General features: G+C 35.4%; 3 protein-coding genes across 6 annotated transcripts in view; 2 read left to right on the top strand and 1 right to left on the bottom strand.

The window, feature by feature from the left end:
* Nucleotides 1–872: 872 nt before the first annotated feature.
* LOC117115804 (RNA-binding protein 26-like) lies at nucleotides 873–14,187 on the top strand. The gene is made up of 15 exons (XM_033259744.1): nucleotides 873–885; nucleotides 2,249–2,367; nucleotides 4,552–4,812; nucleotides 5,133–5,567; nucleotides 6,290–6,418; nucleotides 6,504–6,880; nucleotides 7,871–8,011; nucleotides 8,494–8,616; nucleotides 9,053–9,280; nucleotides 9,761–9,901; nucleotides 10,352–10,456; nucleotides 10,812–11,009; nucleotides 11,808–11,894; nucleotides 12,285–12,419; nucleotides 12,966–14,187. The coding sequence occupies exons 2-15, from the start codon at nucleotides 2,358–2,360 to the stop codon at nucleotides 13,053–13,055; spliced, it is 2,460 nt and encodes an 819-aa protein (XP_033115635.1). The 5' UTR covers nucleotides 873–885; nucleotides 2,249–2,357; the 3' UTR covers nucleotides 13,056–14,187.
* A 3,597-nt stretch (nucleotides 14,188–17,784) lies between these two features.
* LOC117115795 (ragulator complex protein LAMTOR1-like) lies at nucleotides 17,785–23,471 on the bottom strand. 4 transcript variants are annotated; one of them, XM_033259730.1, is made up of 6 exons: nucleotides 23,271–23,471; nucleotides 21,025–21,077; nucleotides 20,700–20,786; nucleotides 20,017–20,094; nucleotides 19,515–19,644; nucleotides 17,785–19,186 (listed from the first exon to the last, which is right to left on the bottom strand). In XM_033259730.1, exons 1-6 carry the CDS (start codon nucleotides 23,298–23,300, stop codon nucleotides 19,091–19,093), a joined length of 474 nt encoding a protein of 157 aa, XP_033115621.1. In that variant the 5' UTR covers nucleotides 23,301–23,471; the 3' UTR covers nucleotides 17,785–19,090. The 4 variants fall into 4 exon arrangements, with proteins under 4 accessions (XP_033115621.1, XP_033115619.1, XP_033115618.1 ...); XM_033259728.1 differs by having other exon boundaries at nucleotides 23,259–23,470; XM_033259727.1 differs by lacking the exon at nucleotides 21,025–21,077 and adding an exon at nucleotides 21,120–21,190 and having other exon boundaries at nucleotides 23,271–23,470.
* Nucleotides 23,472–23,685: 214 nt separating this feature from the next.
* Nucleotides 23,686–25,503, top strand: part of LOC117115794 (N-alpha-acetyltransferase 15, NatA auxiliary subunit-like) — a 22,778-nt gene continuing 20,960 nt past the window's right edge. The window contains exon 1 of the mRNA XM_033259725.1: nucleotides 23,686–23,850. Coding sequence (XP_033115616.1) covers nucleotides 23,794–23,850 — 57 coding nt within the window. The 5' untranslated portion in view covers nucleotides 23,686–23,793. The remainder of the gene's footprint in view (nucleotides 23,851–25,503) is intronic.

Below are 25,503 nucleotides of genomic sequence, written 5' to 3'. Positions count from 1 at the left end.
TTGGTACATTTACATACTGGTACCAATGGGGTAGCTCTTTATTTAAACTATGTTTATTTAAATCTCCCAAAATTAGCTTAAACGCTTCTGGCAAATTAGCATAATGCCTCGACATAATTTCTGCAATTTTGTTACTTTCCACATCACAATCTGCTTTAGGATGAACGTATACAATCATTACAAGAATTTGGGGGATTTCTCGAGGAAGGTAGAAAGGTCTTAGTCCGAGAAGAAGTAATTCTACATTCGGAGAACATAATTTCTCTTTTACTTTAACGTTTGTGCACCACCGTTTATTGATAAAAGCGCACACACCACCTCCTCGTGATTTACCAGAATCAGAGTTCTTGTCAAATCGCTCACAAGATAAGCCAGTGATGTTAACATCCTTATTGGAATAATTCCCATTGAGCCACATCTTGCTAAAGCATAATAACAAAGATTCTCAGAAGTCCCGGTCATGTTTAACACATCCTTCCAATTCTTTAATCAAGCTTGTTTCCGAGTGACTGAGCATTCCCAAAAATCAAAGTAGGCAGGGGTGTTTATAATAATAATAAATTTATTCTTTATATAGCGCAAAATGCAAGAAACCTCTAAGCGCTTTACAATAAAAGGAAAAACCGGATCAAAATAAAAGAAAAATGATTACAACAGTGAGGGAAATCAGGTTAACATTATGAATGAATATTTATTTATTTATTTTATTTTATTTTTATTTATTTATTTTTTTATTTATTTATTTTTTTTCTTTCAATTACCTTCTCGTTCCATTTGGTTACTTTCCAATTTATTATTGATTTCTTATACATACAACTATATCACAGTTTAAATTTTTCTTATGTGTTTGGCTTGTCATGTCTATCCCCGGAGTAGAAGTCCAAGGTAACGTTGAATCATAAAATATCATTGTAATATAATTAAACTCTATTTAACCACAAGCCTTGTTCACTTCGGTTGTGCCTTTGAGCAAGGCTGTGAATTTTTTTTTTTTCTTTCTTTCTTCATTCAATATCAAAATCGCAGTCGAGGACAGAATTAAATGATACTTACGATAATACAAAAACATCGAGGGAAAAAGCTGAAAATTGGAATAGAGCTGAATAGTTGCTGATTATTATGCTTGCCTTTCATTCCAATACCAGGGTTCTAAGTTCAAACCTTATCACAGCATTTTTTATTTCTTTCTTGCTAAAATCTTCCATTGGCCTCATGAATATGTAGTAAGCAGTAAGCATCTTTCTTCCTGTAATTGTTTAGTTACTTGTTGTTGAATGTGAAAGAAAAACAAAATGGTACAAAGGAAATCACAGTAACAAAAATGATATATGCACAGTGAAACAAAACAATCATAAACAACCGACTACTTTCAGTTCAACAAAAATTATTAATAAATTATAACCTGCCTACTGTAGTTACAAACTTGAGTTTTACATTTCTACAATAGTCTTAATTTAGAATATTAATTTAAGATAATGTTTATTTTTGTTTGGTTTTTTGGCCATAACCATTCATACCTGATTTTATCAATACAGTAAAACCCCTCATTTACGAACCCCGATTTTACGAATTCCCGATTTTACGAACTTAATATAAAGGTGATGACGTCATAAAAATTGACGCGAAAGATTTAAAAAAAAAAAAAACCCGCTCGAATTGTACCTGTTATTACCATGCATACAACACAACACACCATACTATACAGTACTATGTAATTCTCAAGTGAAGGAGGCCCTCTAACGGGCCTCTTCAAAGTCAGTGAAATTCACACATGTGCATGCGACAAATTTTACTTCTCTTTCAAACATCGTTTTCAGCTTTAAAATTCAACATAGTGCTTGATTGTTTTATTGAATGATCAAGATATATAATAAACAAGTATCTATGGAAGTTGTGTTGGAATAAAATCCACGATCTAGGTATTTAAGAAGGTAAAAATGTCCGATAAAAACAAATTTGTGCAGGGCCTAGAGTGGGATCAGAATGCTTAGAAGCTGCCAACTGTAGGCCTAGGCCCCCTCATACTTAGCTGCGTAAGCCTGTAGGCCTAGCCTAGGCCTAGTTTATGCCAGTGTAAGTAGTATCAGTGCAAATATATAGGAATTTGGGTCAACCCCAATTTTACGAATACCCAAATTTACGAACGGCTACTTTACTGTAATCTTAAACAATTGAATGTAGAAATCATAAAACAGTCATAAATACGAGAAATTAATAGTTTAAATTCAACATTGTTATTCTGCAACAGAGATGATCGTAGAAGACCTAACACTCGAGATGAGGACAGGGGAAGGCGAAGAGATGATAGAAGGCCTTCTAGCCGAAGGGGTGGAGAAAGGCACTATGAACGTTGGGATATGTCAAAAGGTAATGCTAACATTGTGCAATGCATCAGCATTGCGTCACTGGATCACAAATTGTAATCAAGAATTGTATGCTTAAGTAATAATAACGTTAGTCTTATCATGGAGGTATTATTGAGAAGGAGATCACTCGGCAACAGTTCCCTTTGACGTGACAAACCCATGTGTTCGCCGCTTCTGCATCGCGCGCGGGCGTATTACCCTATAATTCACATTTTTTTCGTTGGCAACAACTTGGCAACGACATGCATTTATACGCTTCCAGCAGAGCAGTTGTGCAATAAAGCGTTTGATTTTAACCCATTAAATATCTTTATAGTGAACAGTGTTCCCCTGATTAGATTTTTTTCGGACTTTTAATATGATGTTATTTGTATATTTCAGGAACGGATTCCGTAAAATATTTATGTTAAAATTACTTTTGTGTTCATTATAATTTTGTCTAAAGATTGATTAGTTCGACTATAAAGCTAAGTCAGCGTAAAACTGAAAAATACTCAGATTTTGGATTGATTTTTCGAATAATTAACCCTCGTTAACCCTAAAATGATTTAATTTATTATAATCCTCAATCATTTATTAATTAATATCTGTTAAAATTAGAATTAGCGAATTTTGGCCAATTTATGGAAATTGAAGTTGAAATATGCTATACTTTTAAAGGTCATGTAAATGTTCCATTAAATTCGAAACTTTTTTTGGTAGAAAAAATTAATATGTTTGATATTTTATGAGAGATAAATGCATCAGCTTCAAAATGGAAATGATTGCGCAGCCATAGTGATTGACTGTATGTAGTGCGCATCGAGAAGACAAGGTGCTCTCCATTTCGCCATGTTCAATTTTTTGGTAAACTATGCCTGCTGAAAATTTGATGGCGGGGAACACATGGGACTTCAAAGGCATCGCGCAAACTTCTTCACGCGCTGCGGCAGCTTTGATCTTGGTTCATTTGCATAGCGCTGCATGCGCGTAGCTTTTTCGAGTGATCTCCTTCTCAATAATACCTCCATGGTCTTATAGAGTGTTTAATACAAAACAATGCCCCTAGGTGATTTACACAATAGAAACACAGGAAATGGAATAATCACATCAGTTACTCTGGTCTCAGCTATTCTGTTGTAGAGTTGTATTAATACTTTGCAGTGAGTGCATTGAGACCTACAGTAGACAAATACCTTAAGAAATCAACATATCCCTATGCTATACCATAGGGAAATGTCAAACTTGAAGGGACATTGACATCAGATGTTAACATTAGGCATTATTCACAGGGCATTACTCACAGGGCATTATTCACTGTGCATTATTCACAGGGCATTACTCACATGGCATTATTCGCATGGTAATCTCTGTCCAGATTATCAAATTCTATTTGACAAAAAACTGTTGTATGCCCATATATAGTCATTATATGCCTATACATGGTCAGAATGTGATGTCATCATTAGCTTATTTAGGCATGTTACACTATTGTTAGTTTGTGAATGTACCACTGAAAGTGGTATATTTACAAACATTTTGGTGTGAATTCACACTCACCATACCGAAGGACTACTAGCGGTCAAGCTTAGACTCTCATTAAATGTCAGTCTTACGAGTCAAGTGGGCGAGCAGTAAGGTAGGAGCACCGCTAGATACAGCTTTAACATTGGCGCTATTTTGAGCCGCTCCTTGCCCATGGTTTATCTGGTAGAACCAAGTCTTCTTAAGTAAGAACTTGAAATGGAGGTTCAGTGTACACATCTAGCTTGTGTGTTCACAGGGCATTATTCTAGAAACAGCTTTAACATTGGCGCTGATTCGAGCTGCTCCTCGCCCATGATTTATCTGGTAGAACCAAGTCTTCTCAGGTAACAACTTGAAATGGAGGTCCTGTGTACACATCTAGCTTGTGTGCACTTTAAAAATTCATTGCATCTTTCGGAAGTGTAAGGGGTTACCCTGATCCTGATGAACATGTAGCTTCTATAAGTGCCTCTTTACTCCTACTAGGTAGTCATAGACCACTCACGTACTAATTCAGCAAAATGATGCTGTGATTCTCCACCTACCTACATACTTTACTACTGAGCAGAGCCATGCCAATTTAGAGTGCAGCCATTTCACTAAAAATGTGCAGAATTTCATGTAATAACTGGCATTTTTTTAGTGGCAGCATTTAACAATTGAATTATGTATTTTTCAGGAAGAGGTCGAGATGATTATAGGAACCAAGACCAATCGGCAAACAACCAGCACATGGATTCTCCGGACCATCTGAGTAACATGCCAAGCGCCATCAGCGTTGTCACAAGTATTGGAAGCGGATCCGGCAATAACAGACCACAAAGTAGAGGAGGCTTTCGTGGAAGAGGACGCAATAGGGGCGCACAGCGTGGTAACAATAGAAGCAATCATGATCGTCTATTGCATCAGAATCTAAAGCCACGGTGTCGGGACTACGACGGTAAGTTACAACTAAGAATTGCGTATGGTGTGATGTTAATGAAAAGAACCCACATCTAACAATCATGTAACTAGTAAACTGTTATTCTGTGAATTTTGATCCTGAATTAATGCATAGATATGCATATGGGCATTATTATATATTTTAATTTACTTTTTTTCAACAAATAGAAAACATTTATATTCATAAAATGCAACCCAACTGAAATAAAATCTGTTGTTTTTTCAATTCAGGTTGTACTAAAATATGAAAGTTTTATGCAAAATAATTTAGTTATTATTTATTTTATCATTAGTTATGATGAATTTTTTCTTTTGCAGAGAAAGGATTCTGTATGCGAGGTGAACTCTGCCCTTATGACCATGGCAACGACCCTGTCATTGTGGATGACCTCAATTTACCTAACATGTTGTCTATTGGCTCACCATCTATACCTCCTCCACCATTGCCATCACAGCCTCCTCCCCAGCAGCCTCCTCCCCCTCAAATTCCCCCTCAAATTCCCCCTCATCCTCCCCTGGGTCTACCAAGACAACCATTGGGTTTACCTCCTCCTAGGATTCCTCCCCCACCAGGACCAATGCTGAGACCACTCCCTGGTGTGCCTCCAGATTTGCATCGATTTCCTCCACCAAATCTACCGGTAGGCCCTCCACCGAATATGAGGTCAGGACCCGGCATTCCACCATTGGCAACACATCCTGGAATAATGCGTCTGCCGCCCCCACAAATACCACAACCTGCCACGCAAAGAGGTATGATAACAATCTAGTGTTCAATTTTATTAGTTTTTTTCCTAATGAAATGATCTCACATTTTAATAGTACCATAAATGCTTGAATAAGTGCCTCGGCACTTGTACAAATTTTGGAGGCTTCAGTGTGGGGCTTAATCGAGAGCAGCGCTTATAAAAAAATATTGGGGTGGCGCTTTCTATGGCCATATCCAATGTAAGCTCATGTATTCCTGCAGTTCAGTAGGCCTACTATAAGTCTTACATCGTCGTAAGTAATTGTTTATTGAGAAATTCTTGTGTCTTCATTGTGTTATTTATTTATTTTAACACTGTATACATTGTATTTAAAACCATGTTTCTCTAGGTGTTTAATTACACACAGGGTAGTATAATACTCTTGATTATGCACTGCGGCGCTTATTGAAGAGCAATGCTTAGTTTAAAGCTCTGTCTACACTATCAAATTTTGTGTGACAAAAAAGTGTGATATGACCATATATGGGCATGATGACATCACACCATGACCATATATAGGCATAGCATTACTATATATGGGCTTGTCACATTTTTTTGTCGAAGAAAATTTGAAAGTGTGGATAGAGCTTAAAAAATTAGGTTTTGCGTGGTGCTTATTTGAGAGCCGTGCTTATTCAAGCATTTACAGTATTTCACTAGACAATGATTGATCAGTTGTCTACATGTAAATTAAGTCTTAAAGCAAAAATTCTATTTTGTATGTAGAACAATATGAGCCAGATGGTTATAACCCGGAGGATCCTGGACTTGATAGTGGACAGAAAAAGCCAGGCTATGTTGCCCGCTCTCGAGAATTGATAGGTGTGCAGACAGTTCCTATGGCAACGCCTAAAGGTACCACATTTTGTTACTATTATTGAAGATAAAGATTATTTTTTCTTAAGACGCATTTCCTAATGGCCTATTTTGACTTTTTCAGAATTGGAGGAACTTGAGAATCGGTTGGATACAACACCTTCACCTCCTGTTAATCACTCAAATACGAGAACCGTTATAGATACACATTCTTCAGATACTTCTCAACAAACGCAGTCCACTCGGCAAGTCATACAAACCATTCCAGATAACAGAAAACGAACCTTCAATGAATCAGATCTGGCAAATAAAAATAGATTGGAACAACAGAGTGAGAACCGCACTGTCCAAGATGTTAAATCACGATTGGGTTGGAAGAAGCCACGTTTTACAAACCGTGACAATTCATGTCTTGTGATTAGGAAAGTGCCAAGAAACTTGAACACTATTTCAAAATTAAGTCAACATTTTGAGAAATTTGGGACAATAGTTAACCTTCAGGTGAGAGTTTTATTGTCTGCAACCCTCTTGGGACACTAACTACTGAAAACTAAGTTATCTAGTCCCTATTTATTGTAACTTGATATTACCCAAAGAACTGTGTATGCAGCTGATTTTAGGAACACTTGCATCCCATCAAAGGACCTATGTAGTTAAGTAATTCTACCTAATTCTATTGTCACCCACATAATGATCAACATACCATAACAACAATATAGAATACAGACAATATCACTCTTTAATTCCTACCAATACAAAAATCACAATTGAAGCAGTACACACAAGTCCCAAATCACATCAAAATACTTCAAGAGATTTTTCACATTATAAGAATGTTGTTTATAAAAATTATTGAAATTACATAGAGACTTTCACAATGATTGTAGTTGTTACTTAAATATTCTGATTGTCTTGAATAAAATTAGTATTGTAAGTTATAATTAGCTTGAATTTTGAATTAATTTTAATAATACATGCATAAATATTACCATTATTTATGTTTACTTAAAATTTTATCCATTGTCTATTTTGTGAATCTTTCGTATATAAATCTTTTTATGCTGTTTTATACATGTTTCTTAGTTGTTTTGTTTTATCAAATTTTATTGTATTTTAATGTATGCGAGGGCCCCCAAATGATCAGATTTGCTGGATGTGCTACCCTCGTGAAATATGGTTTAATAAATAAATAAATTGTCCTTAAATTATCCAGTAATCAATTTACAAATTTTCATTTAAAAAATGGTTTGTTTAATTCAGTTTATAATTTTGTGTATTATATAACAAATTTGATGGTTTGAAATGTGCTTTTAATGTTTAAATTAAGAGTAGGGAAACAGAATGACATTTTATAATGATTTAAACCCTCATTTATTTAATTAGAGGTTACATTTGATGGTGACCCAATGGCAACTTTGATTACATTAAGAGTAGAGAAAAAGAATGACATTTTGTAGTGATTTAACTCCTCTTACATTTATTTAATTACAGGTTGCATTTGATGGTGACCCAACGGCAGCTTTGATTACGTTTGCTACTAGCGCACAAGCTCGAAGTGCCATTGGATGTACCGAAGCTGTCCTCAACAACAGGTTTATCAAAGTCTATTGGCACAACAAGGAAGATTCTCAGGTTATCCATCACTGGGAGATTAATCGGTTGGTTCCGTGCTGTCTCTTATACACATCTATCTGGCTGCTTATTGTACATTTTATACCACAAATAAATGAATGAATAAAAATATATATATATATATACACACACACACATATGTATATTTAAATTTTAGTCATTTATAGGACTACATTCGTTAAGAGCTATGCTACACGATGTATGATGTAGCATAGCTCTAAACAAATGTCCTGTAAATAAATACATTGTCTAATAAAATGCCTCTGATGGGATTCGAACCGGCGACCTCTTGTTGTCAAGGCAAGAAAAAAAATTTGTTTATTCCAAAATATCATATCGCTCCACCTCCCACACTACAGATGTAACCCACGATACATAACATCGATGACACATTTCTATGAATATTATTGTTGATTTCTAATTTAATTATAATTTCATTCAAATTGTTTTTTGTTTGTAACTTTGAATTTTTTTATTTAAAGGATGGTAATACATCAGGTGATAGTAGTAAAGAAGCAAACAAGTCATCTGTCAGAGAACGAATCATCATTCCATCTAAAGATCAGCTGTCAATCAACAAGAAGAAACCAGATAATACAGAAAAGGTACAATAATATAAACCAGAAAAATATAATATAAGCTATGTAAGACAGTTTAACGCAGGGGAAATTGTTTGGTTTCCCAACCTCGAGGTTGATTATTAATCATTCACTGTACATTTTGCTTCTTCCATTGAGCAAAGCGCTTTACCTGCATTACCTCAGTACCTAGCTCTATCAATGTGTACTAGCAAATTGCTGGGGGTAACCTGCGGTGGACCAGCGTCCCACCAACGGGGAAGCATCACAAACTTATCCGCTTCACACAACTTGAAACTGGAGAAAGCTTCTGCTCATATGAGCTGCGTGGCTTAATAATGATTTACTTTAAAAGAAAAGTTAATAAAAAGAATAAAATTTAAAATTTTGAATGGATAGAACCGTTTAATATCACATAGTAAATAACATTTTATTAACATGGGGTTTTCTTTTGGTTTTGTAGACAATTGTCAAAAAATCAGGCATAAATTTATCAAAGACTCTATACAATCCAAATGCCGTACAATCCAGTCAGAATCAGGCTGCACTTAAGTTAGCACAAGCTAAGCAGGAACTTGCATCAGCAAAAGAAGCTGTTAGGTTAAGGAAACAAAAGGAAGCCATGGAGAAGAGGAACAGCATTGCCAGACAAAAGCAACAACTTCTCACAAAACAGATTCAAGAACAAAAGGTAGGCCCTAAATTGTGGTTATTTATTATTTCCTTCACATGCAACACATCAAGATCACTCATTAATTGGAATGATGGTTTATAAAAGTTTTTAAAGAAATGTGGAGATAATTTTAGCTGCGATACATATGAGGCTTGCTATGCCAATACCAGCTCACTGTCGCTAAATTTTGAGGTTTCAAACTCACTTATTTGCCTAGTACTTACTATTCTTATTATTTTTCTTAATGTTGTGTCAGTTGTGTGTTTTGCTTTTGTTAATTGTGATGCTTGTGATTTCTGTTTTGATGGACCTGTATTACATTCTGCCTTGAGTTTTTTCCTAAGCTTGGAGATTTGGCATGTGCTTCATAACCGAAAGGAAAAGCTGCAATATAAATGCTTGTACAAGAATGTGCGCAGTATTGAAAATAACTTTTTTACTAAATTTATTCATAATAATGCATTAATTTTTGGTTTTTTTCATTTTTTTAAACCAAAGTTGTTGATTCAGAAACTGGAAAAGGGGAAAGGTCTAAGTACTGAAGTGAAGTCAAGCATTTTGGAATCAATGAAAGCACTTAATAAACAAATCGACAAAACCAAATCTGAAATTGTATCAAAACCAAAGACTGCATCATCGGTAAAGTATTTGAAAATTGTAAAGTTATTATTAAATGTGAAGGCAAAGTGTGGATATATTGAATTTAAATACTGTGCTGTATCATCATTTGATCATCACCATCGTCTTTCTTATCATCACCGCATTCATCTTCATTACTACTGTAATTACAAAGGTTAAAGGTTATTCATTTATATTGCGCAAAATACGAGAGTCTCTATGCTCAGAACAAGTGAGCAGATGTAACTGGAAAATAAAAAAAAGAAAATCCAAGCCAGCAGTATGGGGATATGCCCTCATCGCTGAGCAGGGATCTATAAAAGTGTACCCTGTACAACCACCCATCATCATCACCTTCATCAACATAACTATTATCATCTTTGTATTTTTTTTTGTTATCTTTGTAGCTTGATTAGTATTAGTGTACTAATTAATCTGGTAAATTGTTTTAATTATGTTTGATTGATTTAGACTCAGAAAGAGTTGTTAGACACAGAGCTGGAGCTTTACAACCAACAAGCAGAAGGCGGAGACACAAGTCAACTCAAGAAGAGAGTAGCTCAGTTAAAATTAGAGGTAAAACTTAATTCTAAAACAAAAACATTATTAAAATATGCTCTAATATTGTATCTGTTGTGTTGCACAATAATTCATTTAGTTCTTTCAAAATTGTGTGTTTTATCCTACCCTTTGCAGCTGTTCAACATTTTTTTGTTGTAGTTTTTTAGCAACTTAAAATGACTTGAGAGAGTTTTTCTAAGCAATGCATAACAATAGACCTTTGACCATTATGCAATATAATTATTTAAATCATCTTCTTTTATGTCCACTGTGTGGTGGTGGTAGAATTGGCATTAACCAGGGCTGCGACGAGGATGCTTCTACCATGGCCACCTTATTATTTAAAATTAATATTTGTTTTCTTTTAAAGGCCCGATCTTTAGGATTACTATCATCTGGCAGAGGGCGTGGTAGTATTATGAAAGGCAGGGGTCGTGGGCGTGGTTCGTACAAAAGAGGTCGCGGCAACCATCATAAGACAAATACTATACTTGATAAAAGGCCAAGGGAATTGATAGTTAGTGGCTTTCTGGAATCTGATAAAGACGAAGTTATCACCCATTTTGCTGTAAGTCTACTTGATTTCAGTTCTCAATTAATCAATTCAACATTTATTTATTCACTCAATTTAATTCTTTTACTCTGCAGTGAATACCTCCGCAGCAGAGGGCAGGGACGGCGCCAGGAATTCCATGATGAGGGGTCTAAGATCCCCGACAAGGTGTCCACACCCCTTCCCCTTCGAGAAAACCTAGCCCCACCCCAGTCGGGGGTACTAGCCCCCCTGTCAGAGGTACCATCTCCCTGTTGGGGAAAAAATGGCGTCACCACTGCAACCCACAAGACTACGATAGTATACAACACCTCGCACATATAGTAACACTGCTCGCACTAAACAGTTTTTAATCCCTAACATTTAAAACTGCATGAATTGTACTTTCGGGGCTTGAAATTTGATTTTTCCCCGACAAACTTGCTGGAAATTCCCTGACAGGGTGTCCAAGCAGGGATCCAGAGTCCCCGGCGAGGGTCCTTTTCCCCTCCGGACTCACCGCTACCACTGCTCCTGGCAGAGGGTGGCAGTAATGATTAGGTCCTTAATTAAAGCCTGCTGATGCCATCCATTGGCTGGGAGATTAATCGGTTGGTTTCCGTGTGCATAGTAGTAGCACATGTTCATGAAAAAGATCTTGGTGCGGTGCACTGTTTAATAGGAGGAGGGGATCGTCTCATTACACTGGCAATCTGGCAATGGTAGGCACTTCACTGGGCCACCAAAGTTTTCCAGAGGCATAATCAAAATTTTTATGTTGATTTTCAACAAAGATTGCGTATACATTTACATTTAAATAATTATTTTTTGTAGGCTTATGGAGAACTAGAAAAAATTGAATATAATAATGCAAACAACAGTCTTATCATAGGATACCAAACAAGAATGGAGGCAGAATTAGTGAGTAATTTGTGTCATAACTTTTTTTTTTATCTGATATCGTGTGATATCACACATCTAGCAACAAATGAAGGATGTATTAGTCTTTTTTATCGAATATGTCTGTGAATGTTGAGGTTGTTTTCTTTTCAATACTTGGTCAAATACTGAATTTTTGAAACCCAACCTGCTTCAGCGCCAATTGGTCACTATAATTGATTGAACAGTTTTAAGCATATTTTCAATATTATGTGAAAAGCACAGTTTTATTTGTTTAAGTTAAATCATAATCTTGACTCGCATTCATATATAAATAATTTGTTAAACCTATAAAACTTTTAAAGGAAATATGCCTCAAATCTCATGCATATTCATTAGGCTGAAAATCTCAATTTTATGCATATTCATTAGGCTGCCAGCAAAGGTCAACAGTTCAAAGACACAATACTGAAGATGGCATGGCACAAACCAGCTCCTGAGGTTGTGATAATGAATGAAGACGACAACGACAACAGTCTAGCAAACACCCGTCAACCCGACGATGAGGTACGTAACACACAACATTTTATAAGTAATGATACATAGTTTATACAATGGACCTATGGCCCCTATGCCTTCAAATAGAAAGTCTGGCAGAGCAAGGTGATTACCAAACTCAAAACATGCACAGTGCCTTAAGCCAGGCACTTATTGTACCCAATGGTTGTAGGCCGACGCAGTTCTGTGAAGAACGTAACGCGAGGATGCGCATGCAACAGATCAGTTTTAATGATGATCTGTTCAGACTTCCACTGACAATCAGCAGATGGCGTTGCTTAGTATATAGCTCATATTATATTATTATTGCTCATTATTATTTATCATATTATTATTGTTATTATTATTATTATTGTTATTGTTGTTATGATTATTATTATTTTTATTATTATATATCTAAAACCTGTCTTAAGGGGAAATAAGTCCAATTTATTTAAATTATTATTATTTTTATTATTATTATTAATTTTTTTTATAAACACTACTATCAGTTGGAATAAATGGATTTAAAGTATATTAAAAACTTAAACATTTCATTCTAATTTTTCATTTCAGGATAATGAAGTGCTGAATGATGACCTGTTGATAGGAGATGACGAAGAAGATGAGGAAGATGATGAAGAAAGTCGTGGATGGAGGAGATGAAAAAGAAGACGACAAAGATGATGAAGAATGTGGATGGAGTTAGTGAACATGAGCATGTATGCGACATGAGCATGTATGCTAAATGCTTTAAAGAAGCATAGGACAATATACAACACATGTTAAATGTTTTAAAGATGCATTGGATGATGTCATTTAAGCCCTGTCCAGACTAACACATTTTAATTTACAAAAACATGTGACATGCCTAAATATGGTCATGATGACATCACATCATGACCATATATAGGCACATTACGACTATACATGGGCATACAACAGTTTTTTGTCAAAGAAAATTTGATAGTGTGGACGAGCTTTAGAAATGTAAACTTTAATGAAATGTGTTAAACCTCTGTCCAGACTATCAAATGTTATGTCACAAGCTTGTGTGTATTGGCAAGATGATGTCATATTTCACCCAACTATGGGTATGTCGGGGGTGGTGCCAGAAATTCCCAGGTGAAGGGTCCAGTTCCCGACAAGGGCCACACACATCCCCCTGGGGAAATATTGTTGATTATGGTATGCTTTATTTAAAAAAGGTAACTTGATAGAAAACCATGCAAGTTAAGATGCTGCCTTTCGAGGGTAATAACCACAAGTCGGAGGTACCATCCCCCTGTTGGGGAAGATCTGGCGCTACCACCGCAACCCATACGATCGCGATAGCGTACAACACCTCGCACATACTGTAGTACTGCTCGCACTTAACAGTTTTTAATCCCTAAAATTTGACAGATTAGTCAAGCATACCTAAATTGTACTTTCGGCGGTCAAGATTTCATTTTTCCCTGACGACCTTGCTGGAAATTCCTCGACAGGGGGTCCAAGCGGGGGTTTAGAGGTCCCCTGTACCCCCGCTAGCACATGTCAATGTTATTTGTGACATATTTGGTAGTGTGTGGACAGAGCCTATTGGTGCTATACAGCCTGCACTTTTAGTGAATTAATTTTCTTTTTATTTAATAAAAATGAACTTTAAAAATCTAATGAGGTTGGTTCAGACATGATGGAATAATTTTTTGAGACCAGGTGCCTTATTTGACCACTAAAATCTGCCTAACCGTAAGGGTTATCCACTTAGAATGTTTTTAATTAAAAAGAACAAGAAGGCACTTGATACTAAATATATTCTTCTTTACATACCACATGATGAAGCCGGTGGTACTGTAGGTCTTTAAATGAGAAGGTAATGGAGAAGGTCTTGTCCAGACTATATTTTATTTTACAAAAACTGTTGTATGCCCATATATAGTCATAATGTGCCTATATGTGGCAAAGAAAACCAAACCAGTCATTTTTCGCAAATCCTCTTTCCCAGGTAATGGCCATGCTGGAATGTCAACATTGTTGAAATCAATTTTACTACACTAAATTAACCTTTATATATCCCATTTTCAATGTTAAAACAACAATTTTTAATGATTTGGTGATGGTGTCTGTCTGAGAAATACCCAAATCATAAACTTTTAAGGCTGATTTCTCAAATATTGTTCTTTAAACCACTGTATGTTTAAACGCCTGTTCATGATGAAATGTCGGGTTTAAATTATTCTTTTACCATTTGTTAGCCCTTATTTTAATGTTTAACCATGTATTAATAACTAAAAATAGATTTTTGCAACAAGTGACTGGGTTGGTTGTCTTTGCCACATATATGGTCATGATGTGATGTCAATGTTTGATTGTAAAATCTTGAGGGTGAAATACAGAGCTTTTTCTTTTTTGTAACTTGTTTAAGAGCATGTGTATTTTATACTTAGGGTTCATTATTGCACTATCTTTTTAGAATGTACATATAATAAGGATGTATTAATTAAAAACTCACTACAGAGTGTGTTTACCGTAAATGATGAAATAAGTGCTGTTCTCCAATAAGAGCCATGCTAAATTAGAAAAATATTCTATTGTGAATGAGTGTTTAATTTCCCTTGGACTATGTATGATACATGTTATCAAGAGTAACAAGGAAAACTCCAATACAATCATTTTAAATTATTATTATTATTATTATTATTTAATTTCAAATTAAATGGATCCAATGATCTGCAATGAAAAAATTATCTGTAACAGAAAGGAAAGGCACCATGAAAATGCTCATTTACATAAGTGAGGTATCATGACAAAAGGAGTCCTGTCGTAAGCCAGGTCAATTTGATATATATTAGGAGACATACCTGGAGTGATTAAAAAAAAAATTGAGTTTCAATGTTTATGATAACTTTAAAATATATGTTTCATAGTAGCAATAGTACTGAGGTGAATTGCCTAATGTAAAGGTGATTTCGATGCACAGTTTTTTAATCCACAGTATTTTACGAAATTTATAGGAATACCAACATGAAATTGATCAGTTTATCTTAAGTATGTTTTTAGACATCTGAACTTACAAATGATATCACTCCAGTTGTACTCAACCTAGAAACCATAAAACTCAACATAAAGCTTATCAATTTATATTTGTATCACAAGACTCATTTTGTCACGACACCTCACAAGAGCCACAGGGTTTATTGAATCATTTACGCTAGATATAACTTTTTGATTGATATTCTAAGCATGTTTTGTTTTATTGTAATTATCATGGAGACAAAAGTCTCATTGAATATGAAGTAAGACTTGGATTAACATGAGTATGAAAAGAATAAGGAATGCTTTCCATCAACAACAAAAAAATATAAAAAAATTCACCATGGATAAAACAAAAGATTAAACATTATATTGCATACTCATTGATGAAAAAAGAAAAAAGAAATTGGAAAGCAAAAAAAAAAAAAAAACATGAACAAAAGAGATTTGATACAGTAGTTGCCAAATTGTATTGGTGAAGAAGCCAGAGACTCCACAGAAGAAGACTATCAATCTGATATCTGGAGACACCGTGGAAGAAGACTACCACTCTGATTATCTGGAGACTCCATGAAAGAAGACTACCATTCTGATATCTGGAGGTTCCATGAAAGAGGACTAGAAAAGAAATTTGAAATATTTTAGGTGAGCAGGTAAATTATATCTAAAATTTACACTTAAAATGTTATTAATGTGTGCTGGTACCTTAATGTTGATGTTTTTTTTTTATCTTAACAAGGCTAAATTGAGAAAAGAAAATTATGTTTGTTTGTGAGCAATATTGATGGTCAACAGACACCAGGTAAGTATTTAATGGTTATGTGACTGGGATTAAGGCATGCGAGTTGTCAAATTTAGGTAAGCATTCATAATATTCACATGACAGTACGGGGGACAACCGGCTCCAACTAAGCATTTTGAATGGTCGCCGAACTAGAAGTAAGCCACATGAATGGTCTGCTGCTTCAAGTAAGCATTTATGATATTAATATTGGCTCCAGTTGTCCATTTTCAATGGGTCAACTAGCTTCAGGTAAGTGTTTATAATATTCATTAAACTGAGATGAGCAGTGTTATAGTTAGGCCTTTCTGATGTGCATGCAACTGTTGGAGGTAGTGTTTAGAGTCACCTGGCTCCAGTTAAATATTTTTAATAGTCATGTGACTGTAGATGGTGAACTGAGTTAATGGCTACAGCTAAATTGTGTCATCTGATCATAGAGTATGCGGGCTACCTTTGTGTATTGGTCCATCCACAGTCCCTGTATTTACAAGCATATGATTGTAGCTGGTTTGAACAGCACGCTTGCCTATAATTCTGAAGGTGGAACAAGTTTTTTGGACTATAAACCATAGGAGTCAGTGTTACCCCAGTGTGGTGGTCCATACAGCCCCTGTTGTGGACAGACAATAGTAGCTTATAGTGGTTTGCATGGCAGCTCAGACACGAAGATACCCTTAGGGGAGAAGAAAGTTAGAAAATGAGTTATTTCATAATTATTCTATGCTTCCAGTGCGCTTTTCTTCATGAAATAGTGCCATATATGTGGCAAAGACAAGCCAAACCGGCCAAAACATGCTGGAATGTCAAATTTTTAAAAATCTATTTTATTGCACTAAACTAACTTTTATACATCATTCTATGCTGTTATTTTCCCCAGTTTCAATGTTAAAACAACACTTTTTAAGGATTTAAAGATAGTTTCTGCATGTGAAATGCCTGAAATCATAAACTTTGAAGGCTGATTTCTCATATATTGTTCTTTAAACAGCTGTGTAACTCATAAGGAAGTGTCCGATTTGAATGATTTTTTTTACCATTTTATAGCTATTATTTTACTCTCTAGCACTTTATTAATAACTCAAAATTGGTTTTTGCGACGAGTGACTGGTTTGGCTTGTCTTTGCCACATATGTATATGCTGGTTTACCAGATAGCTCGGACACAAAGTGACCCTTAGGGGAGAATAAACTTACTGAGCTAGTTCACACCAGTGCTTTTCACTATCTGCATTTGCCTCTCTTCACATAAAAGGTATGAAAGGCAGTTTAAAAGAGGTTTAAAAGGGGCCCCCCCCCCAAAAAAAAAAAGTGGGGGCTTAGGTGATCTGGGGCAGTGCCCCTGCAAAATTTTGGTTTTCTAGATCAATTATTTATTTTTCTTTACTTTCCAAAAGGGGGATGTGGCCAGCTTGGTCCTTCTTTCCAGTTACCTGGTAGGAAGTGGAAGATTCCGAGAATAAAAGTAATAGTACCGAGCTGCACCTGCACCGTGTGTACAATTGATTCTTTATCCAATAACCAGGGAAAAAGCACCTTGAGTAGATTTCTGGATATGTGCACTATCAACAATTGCCAAAATAACCAGATGACAAAAATGTGTTCTTACAAAATTTTATTGCTCAAACTGGGGCTGCAATATCTACAATTGATACTTGGACCAAAACAAAATTGTGTTATCCAAACTGGCCAATCAAAAATCTAGCATTGCTTTTTACGGAGGTGTAATATTCTTTCTTTTAAGGAACATAAATAAATAATTCATGATATTGGCTACAGTCGGAGTATAAATAGAATAAGAGAGCCAACCTCGCTCATTGGGAGCGTAAAAAACACTGGCAATACGCAGCCAGTGTAAGACACCAAATACTGCACTGTGCGCAATGCAGTACTGGGTAATAAAGAACACACAAATGACAGCGGGCAGCCTACACTAGGAGTACACTCTCTTGTTCTATTTATACTCTGCTACAGTTCTTGGACAACACAAATGTATTTCAGACAATAGGCACCTGTACTGCAATTCCCCAATTGATTTACTAGTGAACTTCGGTTGAAAACACCTACATTTTTCTATGCCCTATCTACAGTTCTAATAATGAAAAAAAAAAAAAAAATCTGTATATCTAATCAAAATGAATACCCTCACTTCACGACTGTCTCACAACGAATCAAACTTCGTTCCCTGTGAGTGCTAGAGGGCACGACACCGTCTGCATGGATCGTCATTAAAAACGATCCGTTGCGAGCGCCTGGCTCAACTTTTTGGTGCTCCTCCCAAAAATCCTTGAGGGTCAAGTGTCTTTCTGATTTTTTTTGCCAAGAGGTATTATTGAAAATATTTAATGTTACAATACAATGATATTCCATGAGTTTAAACTAGGAGAGTCAATATTTTTAATCCTTGTTGGGGAGAAAGAAAAATATACTGTATAGGTATTTTTAACTTATTAGTAGATCCTAAAATGTCAATTTCTGGGGCTTTGCCTTCAGGACCACTTTCAAGATTTTGAGCGCCACTCCTGGTTTAAACTGGTCTTAGATATTGATACTAATACAGAAGCTATACATCATAGATATTTAATTTTCGGAGCCTAACATGATTGCTCCTAATTAATTGATTTATTTACATAAACTAATGGTAATAGAACCAGCATACAATTAATATTCAAATTTTTTTGTAGGGAATTTAATTTTATAAACAATAAATTGAAAACAAGTTTTAAAACGGAAACTGAAAATCCCCAGGTATACAATAGGCAGTAAGTAATAAAAAAAACCATTTTGAACAATGTTGGCAATTTTTCACTCATAAGAAAGTATTCACTCCCTCCATTACTTGTTAATTTCCAGAATTTATTTTTTAATTCTTTATTGGTACAATTCATCGGTTATACCACATGGTCTTAACTAGGAAGAGCAAATTGTACAACTAAATCTTCTTTGTGTTCTACTTTTAGATTTGAAATTGCTTCTGAAGCCTTCTTAACTGCTTGAGAAATCTGAAAATTAAAACAAACAGGTAAATGTCAAGAAAAATTGAACTACACAATTAAAAAAATTTACTACACATCCAAATTTTTTTTTTGTATGTCAATTCGCTCACTTTTACCTAAAGAAATTAGCTGGTGCCTCCAAATATAGATTCTACTATACAGTAGTAGCCCAACATCGTAATTTAAGCTGAGGTAAGAAAAGTTATGATTATGGCACTCACAGACTTAAATTTGAATATAATTTTCTCTCCATTTGAAAAAAAAATAATATCCATTCAATTCCATAGCACCACAATTTAATTTATTGAGATGCTTGTTAGGGGGCGCTATTTACCATGTCAATATCTGCCAAAGTCACTGGATCTGCTGACAATACTGAATGTGGAACTCCGACACCGTTGGGTAACGCAACTTTTGAAGCGTATTCTCTCTTTGGCCCACTGCTAACCATTGCTAATCTGGAACTAAAATTCATAAGTTTTAAGAAACCAATGTAAAAGTAACATGTTTTCTGTACCAGGGGTCGCAAGTTGTTTAAGAGCTTTCTTTGCACATCTACAGTTGAACTGCATTGAATAATTGTTCAACTTAATGGATCGTTAATTAATGGAAAGCACAACAATTTGCTTTGTGAAACTTGTATTTCAACAGAAATGCAAGTTACGATAGCGTCCCGTGTACACATTAATTAATGCAGTACACTCTTTGGAAAAAAGTGGGGTTGCCTCCCGGTGTAATTACCAATCACCTCCAGAAGGACCCCACAGGAAATATGTCTTCAGACTTTTGTGGGTTATCCTTGGTGTAAAAATCCATCCATTCATCTGAATATTTACCTATAATGTCTTGCTTTATCCATGTACTCGTGCGTCTCCATTGAATGCGAGTCGATTGCTGCCACATCTATGATATTGCTGATGAGTAAGTAACATAATTAACATTTATAAATATAATTAATAAAATGCAGAAAATGTGTTTGTTTTTGCAAGTGGAAATGGCGCCACGAGCAGCTCTCTGAGATGGATAAGTGCGCCTTCCAAGATGCCATTGTTATTATTAATAAAACATTGCCATTGTAAAATGGCAGCTTTTCAAAAATAATACAACACCATATAATAAATATAGAGCTTTTGAATGAGAACGTAGAAGAAGAATATAAAACAAATTCACTAATCTGTAAATGTTGTTGCTTTCTATGTTCTACTGTAAACCAATTTTAAAGTTTTACGACGTGTATATTCTTAATCTTTATTGGCAATCAAGACAGCTGGATGGGAGAGCCTGGTAAAGTAAACTTAAATACTTACCACGCTTATCCAGTAATTACAAAACATATGTCACAAAAAAAGAAACTGACACACCAATGTTTAATGCAGTCCTCACAATGCACAACATCACACATGTGCCATTACATCCTACGGTATCGCAATATGAAAGCTTCCTTGCTTTACTCCTATTTGTTTTTATTTCCTCCAGATATCAGCGGTAATAGGTATATTTTGTATACACTACAACTCACCTTGCTGCCTGGTTTAAAATTCTTGTAAGGGCTGACTGTTCATCACCCTTACTCATAGAGGGCGGTGTGTGATTTGGAAAATGATCGCTGGAAAATAAGCAGAGTAATATGAAGTGTATAAACTATATAATATCATAAACAAGCACATTAAAACTTAGAAATGTATTAATGTAATAAATTGCAGATTAATACTATTTAATATTTTATTATTACAGAAGTAATGTATTATTGTTTAAGTAACTGTATTGATAAAAAAAAAAAAAAAAACACAAAAGATTGGTCAAAGATACATTGCCATCATTATAAAAGAAACAGAAATCGGTACCAGTTATCAGATGGGCTTCCAGATTCGGGCAGGAGGGCTGCCTCGCTGTTATCCTGTAGAAAAATAAGAAATACTTTACTCAATACTCAATGTACCTTGTGATTGGCCGGTGAGGTGTATTCCCAACTGGATTACCTAATAGTCTACTTCTTTCTCCAGGTTCATCCTGATGAAGAGAAAAATGAAAAAGAAAAAAAAAAACTTAAAATCAAAGTAAATGGTTCTTGGATAAGAGACAAGTATTATTAACTTCATGTCGTCATCTGTTCAGAATAAACAATTCAATCGTGATATGCCTAAATATGGTCATGATGATATATAGGCACATACAACAGTTTTTTGTCAAAGAAAATTTGATAATGTACAGTTTATTTTAAAAGGTTTTTGCCTCAATTTATCAAATATAATCATTCAATACTGTGTAATTGAAACATAGAGGTATAAATACAAAAATTTCTACAGAAATTTCTATTTAATTTGTTCCATGTTATTGATTTGTAAAGCTTGCATAAAGGTATGTATAGTAGTAGGTTAGCTTACTTTTTTTTTTCTCATCATTTTCATTAAATAAGAAACAATGAGGGCGGTGTGAATTAGTTGTGGCTCCAGAAATTAGCCGACAGGGGTCCCACCCATGGGGCCGACTGCAGCCTCGGTCAAGGTCCCGGAATAAAAATCTCTGGTATTGAAGGTTCATGGGAAGAGTTTTTGTAACACTTAGCTACTATATTGTCTCACTTGTAAGTTGTAAGAGTGAATCCATTTGAAGGAATAATGGGTTGCATCATACATCTTTCAAAAGTAAACCTATGAAATATGATGCCATGCGGCTGCCTAGATAAAACCTGACTGAGAACTAAAAAGTCAACTATCTGTTTAACTTGTACAGTTATTCAAGTGAATTGCCAACACAGATAGCCTGGATGGGTTATCAGTTAAAAACAAGAAAACTTAGGTCAAGCAATAGACACCACGCTCCCACTGGAAGCCTATTTTATGGCTTAAATAATGGCTCAAGATTATGCTTTTAATAGTTAAAGACCAAAATTGGCAAATTAATATTTTTGGTCTGTCGACCTCTTTGTGGCATCAGACGACGTAGGTCCAGGCCTGTATGACGAGAGGGGAAAGTAAAAAGATAAATTAATTTACACAAGGTGGGGTTTGTCGGAGTATTTGCCGTTTTCCAGAAGACTTGCTTAATCTCAGATAAGATAGTATAATACATACTCCAAGTATCGAAATGCACACCATCCTGTCGGGATTCATTATTTCAACATTAATTATGTCATCATCAGGAATGAAAAGTTATCCATATTTGCAAGCTTATATGCACAAGTATTTGATGATGACATAATTAATGTCGGAATATTGAATCCCGACATGATGGCGTGCATTCCGATACTTGGAGTATGTATACTATCTTAAATAGTGGTGGTGTTTATGAAATGAACATGTATAGGTGTACAGTATATCTTTCATGAGGGTGGTCCAACCAGTTGAAGCTGGTCATTAAGCCTATTTTCCACTAGACGAATTTGCTTGCGTGAATCGAAAGGGTAGGTACATGCGCATTCACAAACTATTCCTACTTTTGCGAAGCATAAAAATGTACATCCAATCAGAGCTCAAGGAAGCAACCCAACATTTTAATTCGCGCGAATAAATTTGTTTTGTGGAAAACGGCCTTTAGGGGCCTCAGTACATCGGTAAAATGAGACAAAACAGAGTATTAATATAGAATCAGTAGTAATAATATAAATTAATTTAGATTAATAGCCCTAATAAAATAATCAAAAGAAAAATACATACAGTATATAACATATACATATGAGGAATAGGCCCAGGAAAAAAAATCATTCCTTCTACAAAAAAGAATTTATGACTTAAGGCTATTTATAGATTAGTACATACTACTGACTGGCCCTGCTACACTTCACTACTACTACAAGGCCTACTCAAAATTAACAAATTTATATATTATTTACAACATTATGTACAGTAATATCATTAGGCTATAGGCAGGAGACTAGCCTAGGGAGGATACCATTAGAAAGGCTTTATGTTATTATGAAAGTTACACATTGAACCGGTAGGTTGGTTGTACACCTTGTCGAATGTTCACCGTGATGTGAAATAGGTACAGCAGTACAGTGTACAGGTAGATACAAAATCATGTGACTGACTGGTTGAACGTGCACTACCATTTCACACAACAACAAAAATTAACTAACCTGGGAACCTACTTCTTTTTGTTTATCAAAACAACAACCCATGATATTAGTTACGTCAAGATTCAATAAACACGTGTATATACATTTTTTTGGGGGTATAACCCCAAACTTTCAATATAACACCAATTCAAAGTTAAGCCGTCTCGTACTAAACCCTGTTGTGGTGATTGGTGTCTGATGTCGATAGTTGATCAAGTGACTTTTCTTTCTCCCTGACATTTTAATTCCCAGGTCAAGCAGCATTGAATACTCTGAAAATTAAACTAAATTTAGACATCTGCTAAATTCTAACATTGGATGAAAATATATTGTATATATCTATACTATTCATATCTTATATATTTATATAATCTCATATTTATAACTTGCTCAAAATAACAAATTAAATATGAGGAAATCTTGAACATTAGCAACACGCATGCGTCTTTTCTGTCGGCCATTTTGGCTCGTTTGATGATACACGAGGTTTACGCCGAAGGAAAATTCCTTTTTATTTTGGTATTAGAAAGGTTTCCTTTAACAAAACGGCTTCAAAATGCCAAGTTCACAACCTCTTCCATCAAAAGAGAACAGCTTGTTCAAGCGCATTTTGGTAGGTTGCTTATTTTACTATATGAATTTGAGATAATCGCAACACACCTCAACTCAGCCCTGTTCCTGAGTGAGCTGTGTGGCTGGACTGGAAGGAAGAATGTAGGCCATTCTGAGCCGGGGGCCTTAACTAGGTTAGGTAGGCCCTAGACAGATTACCGTATATTTGAATGCAGTAAAGTTTGGTTGATGTGTAATTAGATTTGGCCGAGATACCGCAACTCTGAAATAGTGTAATCATATGATAAATTAAAATTATTTAAGCATTATTTAGGCAAGTAAATCGGCAATTGTCGACGATGCGGACGATCTCGAGCTTGGTTGGGGGCAGGGCTAGCTGAGCCCCCCCCCCCCTACCTACCTACCTATTCTCTAGTTTAGGCCTATCTTTAGGCTAGGCCTATATAGAGAATCTAATCAAGGCAGTGCTAATGCACTTTCACACCTAACTTTTAATTCTTAATTTTTTTACCTCAATGTTGTTCTCACAGTCACAACACATAATTATAAAACATTTTTACATGATTCAACCACTCACAAAGTACATTTTTCAATAAAATAAATATACCTTTATAAATACCTGTTAATAAAGCATTTCCGCTCTTGCCAGCATGACAAGCTGTATACTATTTTGCTGCTTTGTAATCAAGAAATTGCCAGAATGTCCAAGTCAATTCTTATTTTTTGAAAGAATTAAAGGCCAGTCTTACAATTTGAATCTGAATTTTTCCATGAAACATCCATCAACAAAATGTGGCATCATTACGTGGTACCATCTTTTTGAATTTTCTTGGAGCTGGGGAGCTCCCCTGTCAGTGAGAAAAACCACAATTCATTGGGGAGAAAAAAAGAATTGTATGCTATTTTCTACATATTAGTAGACACTAAAATCAATAAGCCTTTGAAACATTTTAAGCGACGCTAGACCACGCCCACTTTGCTGTCGTCTGGGAAATCTGCCTCCTCGTCAGGGCATCTCCTGCATGTCCGTTCAAAACTGGCGACGCTGAATGCTTTTAAATATCAAAATTTTAGTTGGTAACAAACAGGATGGTTACAAGTACAGTAGAACCCCTCATTTACGAACCCCGATTTTACGAATTCCCGATTTTACGAACGTAATATAAAGGTGATGACATCATAAAAATTGACGCGAAAGATTTAAAAAAAAAAAAAAATCCGCTCGAATTGTACCTGTTATTACCATGCATACAACACAACACACCATACTATACAGAAGTGAAGGAGGCCCTCTAACGGGCCTCTTCATACATGTGCATGCGATAAATTTTACTTCTCTTTCAAACATCGTTTTCAGCTTAAAAATTCAACATAGTGCTTGATTGTTTTATTGAATGATCAATATATATAATAAACAAGTATCTATGGAAGTTGTGTTGGAATAAAATCCACGATCTAGGTATTTAAGAAGGTAAAAATGTCCGATAAAAACAAATTTGTGCAGGGCCTAGAGTGGGATCAGAATGCTTAGAAGCTGCCAACTGTAGGCCTAGGCCCCTTCAGACATAGCTGCGTAAGCCTGTAGGCCTAGCCTAGGCCAGTGTAAGTAGTATCAGTGCAAATATATAGGAATTTGGGTCAACCCCGATTTTACGAATACCCGAATTTACGAACGGCTCTGGGCCCGTGCCGT

This window comes from Anneissia japonica, unplaced genomic scaffold, assembly GCF_011630105.1.
Source record: "Anneissia japonica isolate Jap-2015-1 unplaced genomic scaffold, ASM1163010v1 scaffold287611_len363355_cov233, whole genome shotgun sequence".
Classification (NCBI taxonomy): Eukaryota; Metazoa; Echinodermata; class Crinoidea; order Comatulida; family Comatulidae; genus Anneissia; species Anneissia japonica.
The sequence above is the reverse complement of the archived record's forward strand: the minus strand, read 5'-3'. Positions and strand labels throughout refer to the sequence as shown.

Bases quoted from the DNA above. Each gene is read 5' to 3' on its own strand.
- LOC117115804 (XM_033259744.1), top strand. The intron at 9,281-9,760 runs GTAGGCCCTAAA...TTTAAACCAAAG, and splicing joins AACAGATTCAAGAACAAAAG to TTGTTGATTCAGAAACTGGA. The intron at 11,010-11,807 runs GTAAGTCTACTT...TATTTTTTGTAG, and splicing joins AAGTTATCACCCATTTTGCT to GCTTATGGAGAACTAGAAAA.
- LOC117115795 (XM_033259726.1), bottom strand. From the start codon at position 23,300: ATGGGTTGTTGTTTTGATAAACAAAAAGAAGTAGGTTCCCAG. The intron at 21,191-23,258 runs GTTAGTTAATTT...TCTCTTCATCAG, and splicing joins AAAAAGAAGTAGGTTCCCAG to GATGAACCTGGAGAAAGAAG. The intron at 19,645-20,016 runs GTAAATATTCAG...TATGAATTTTAG, and splicing joins GATAAAGCAAGACATTATAG to TTCCAGATTAGCAATGGTTA.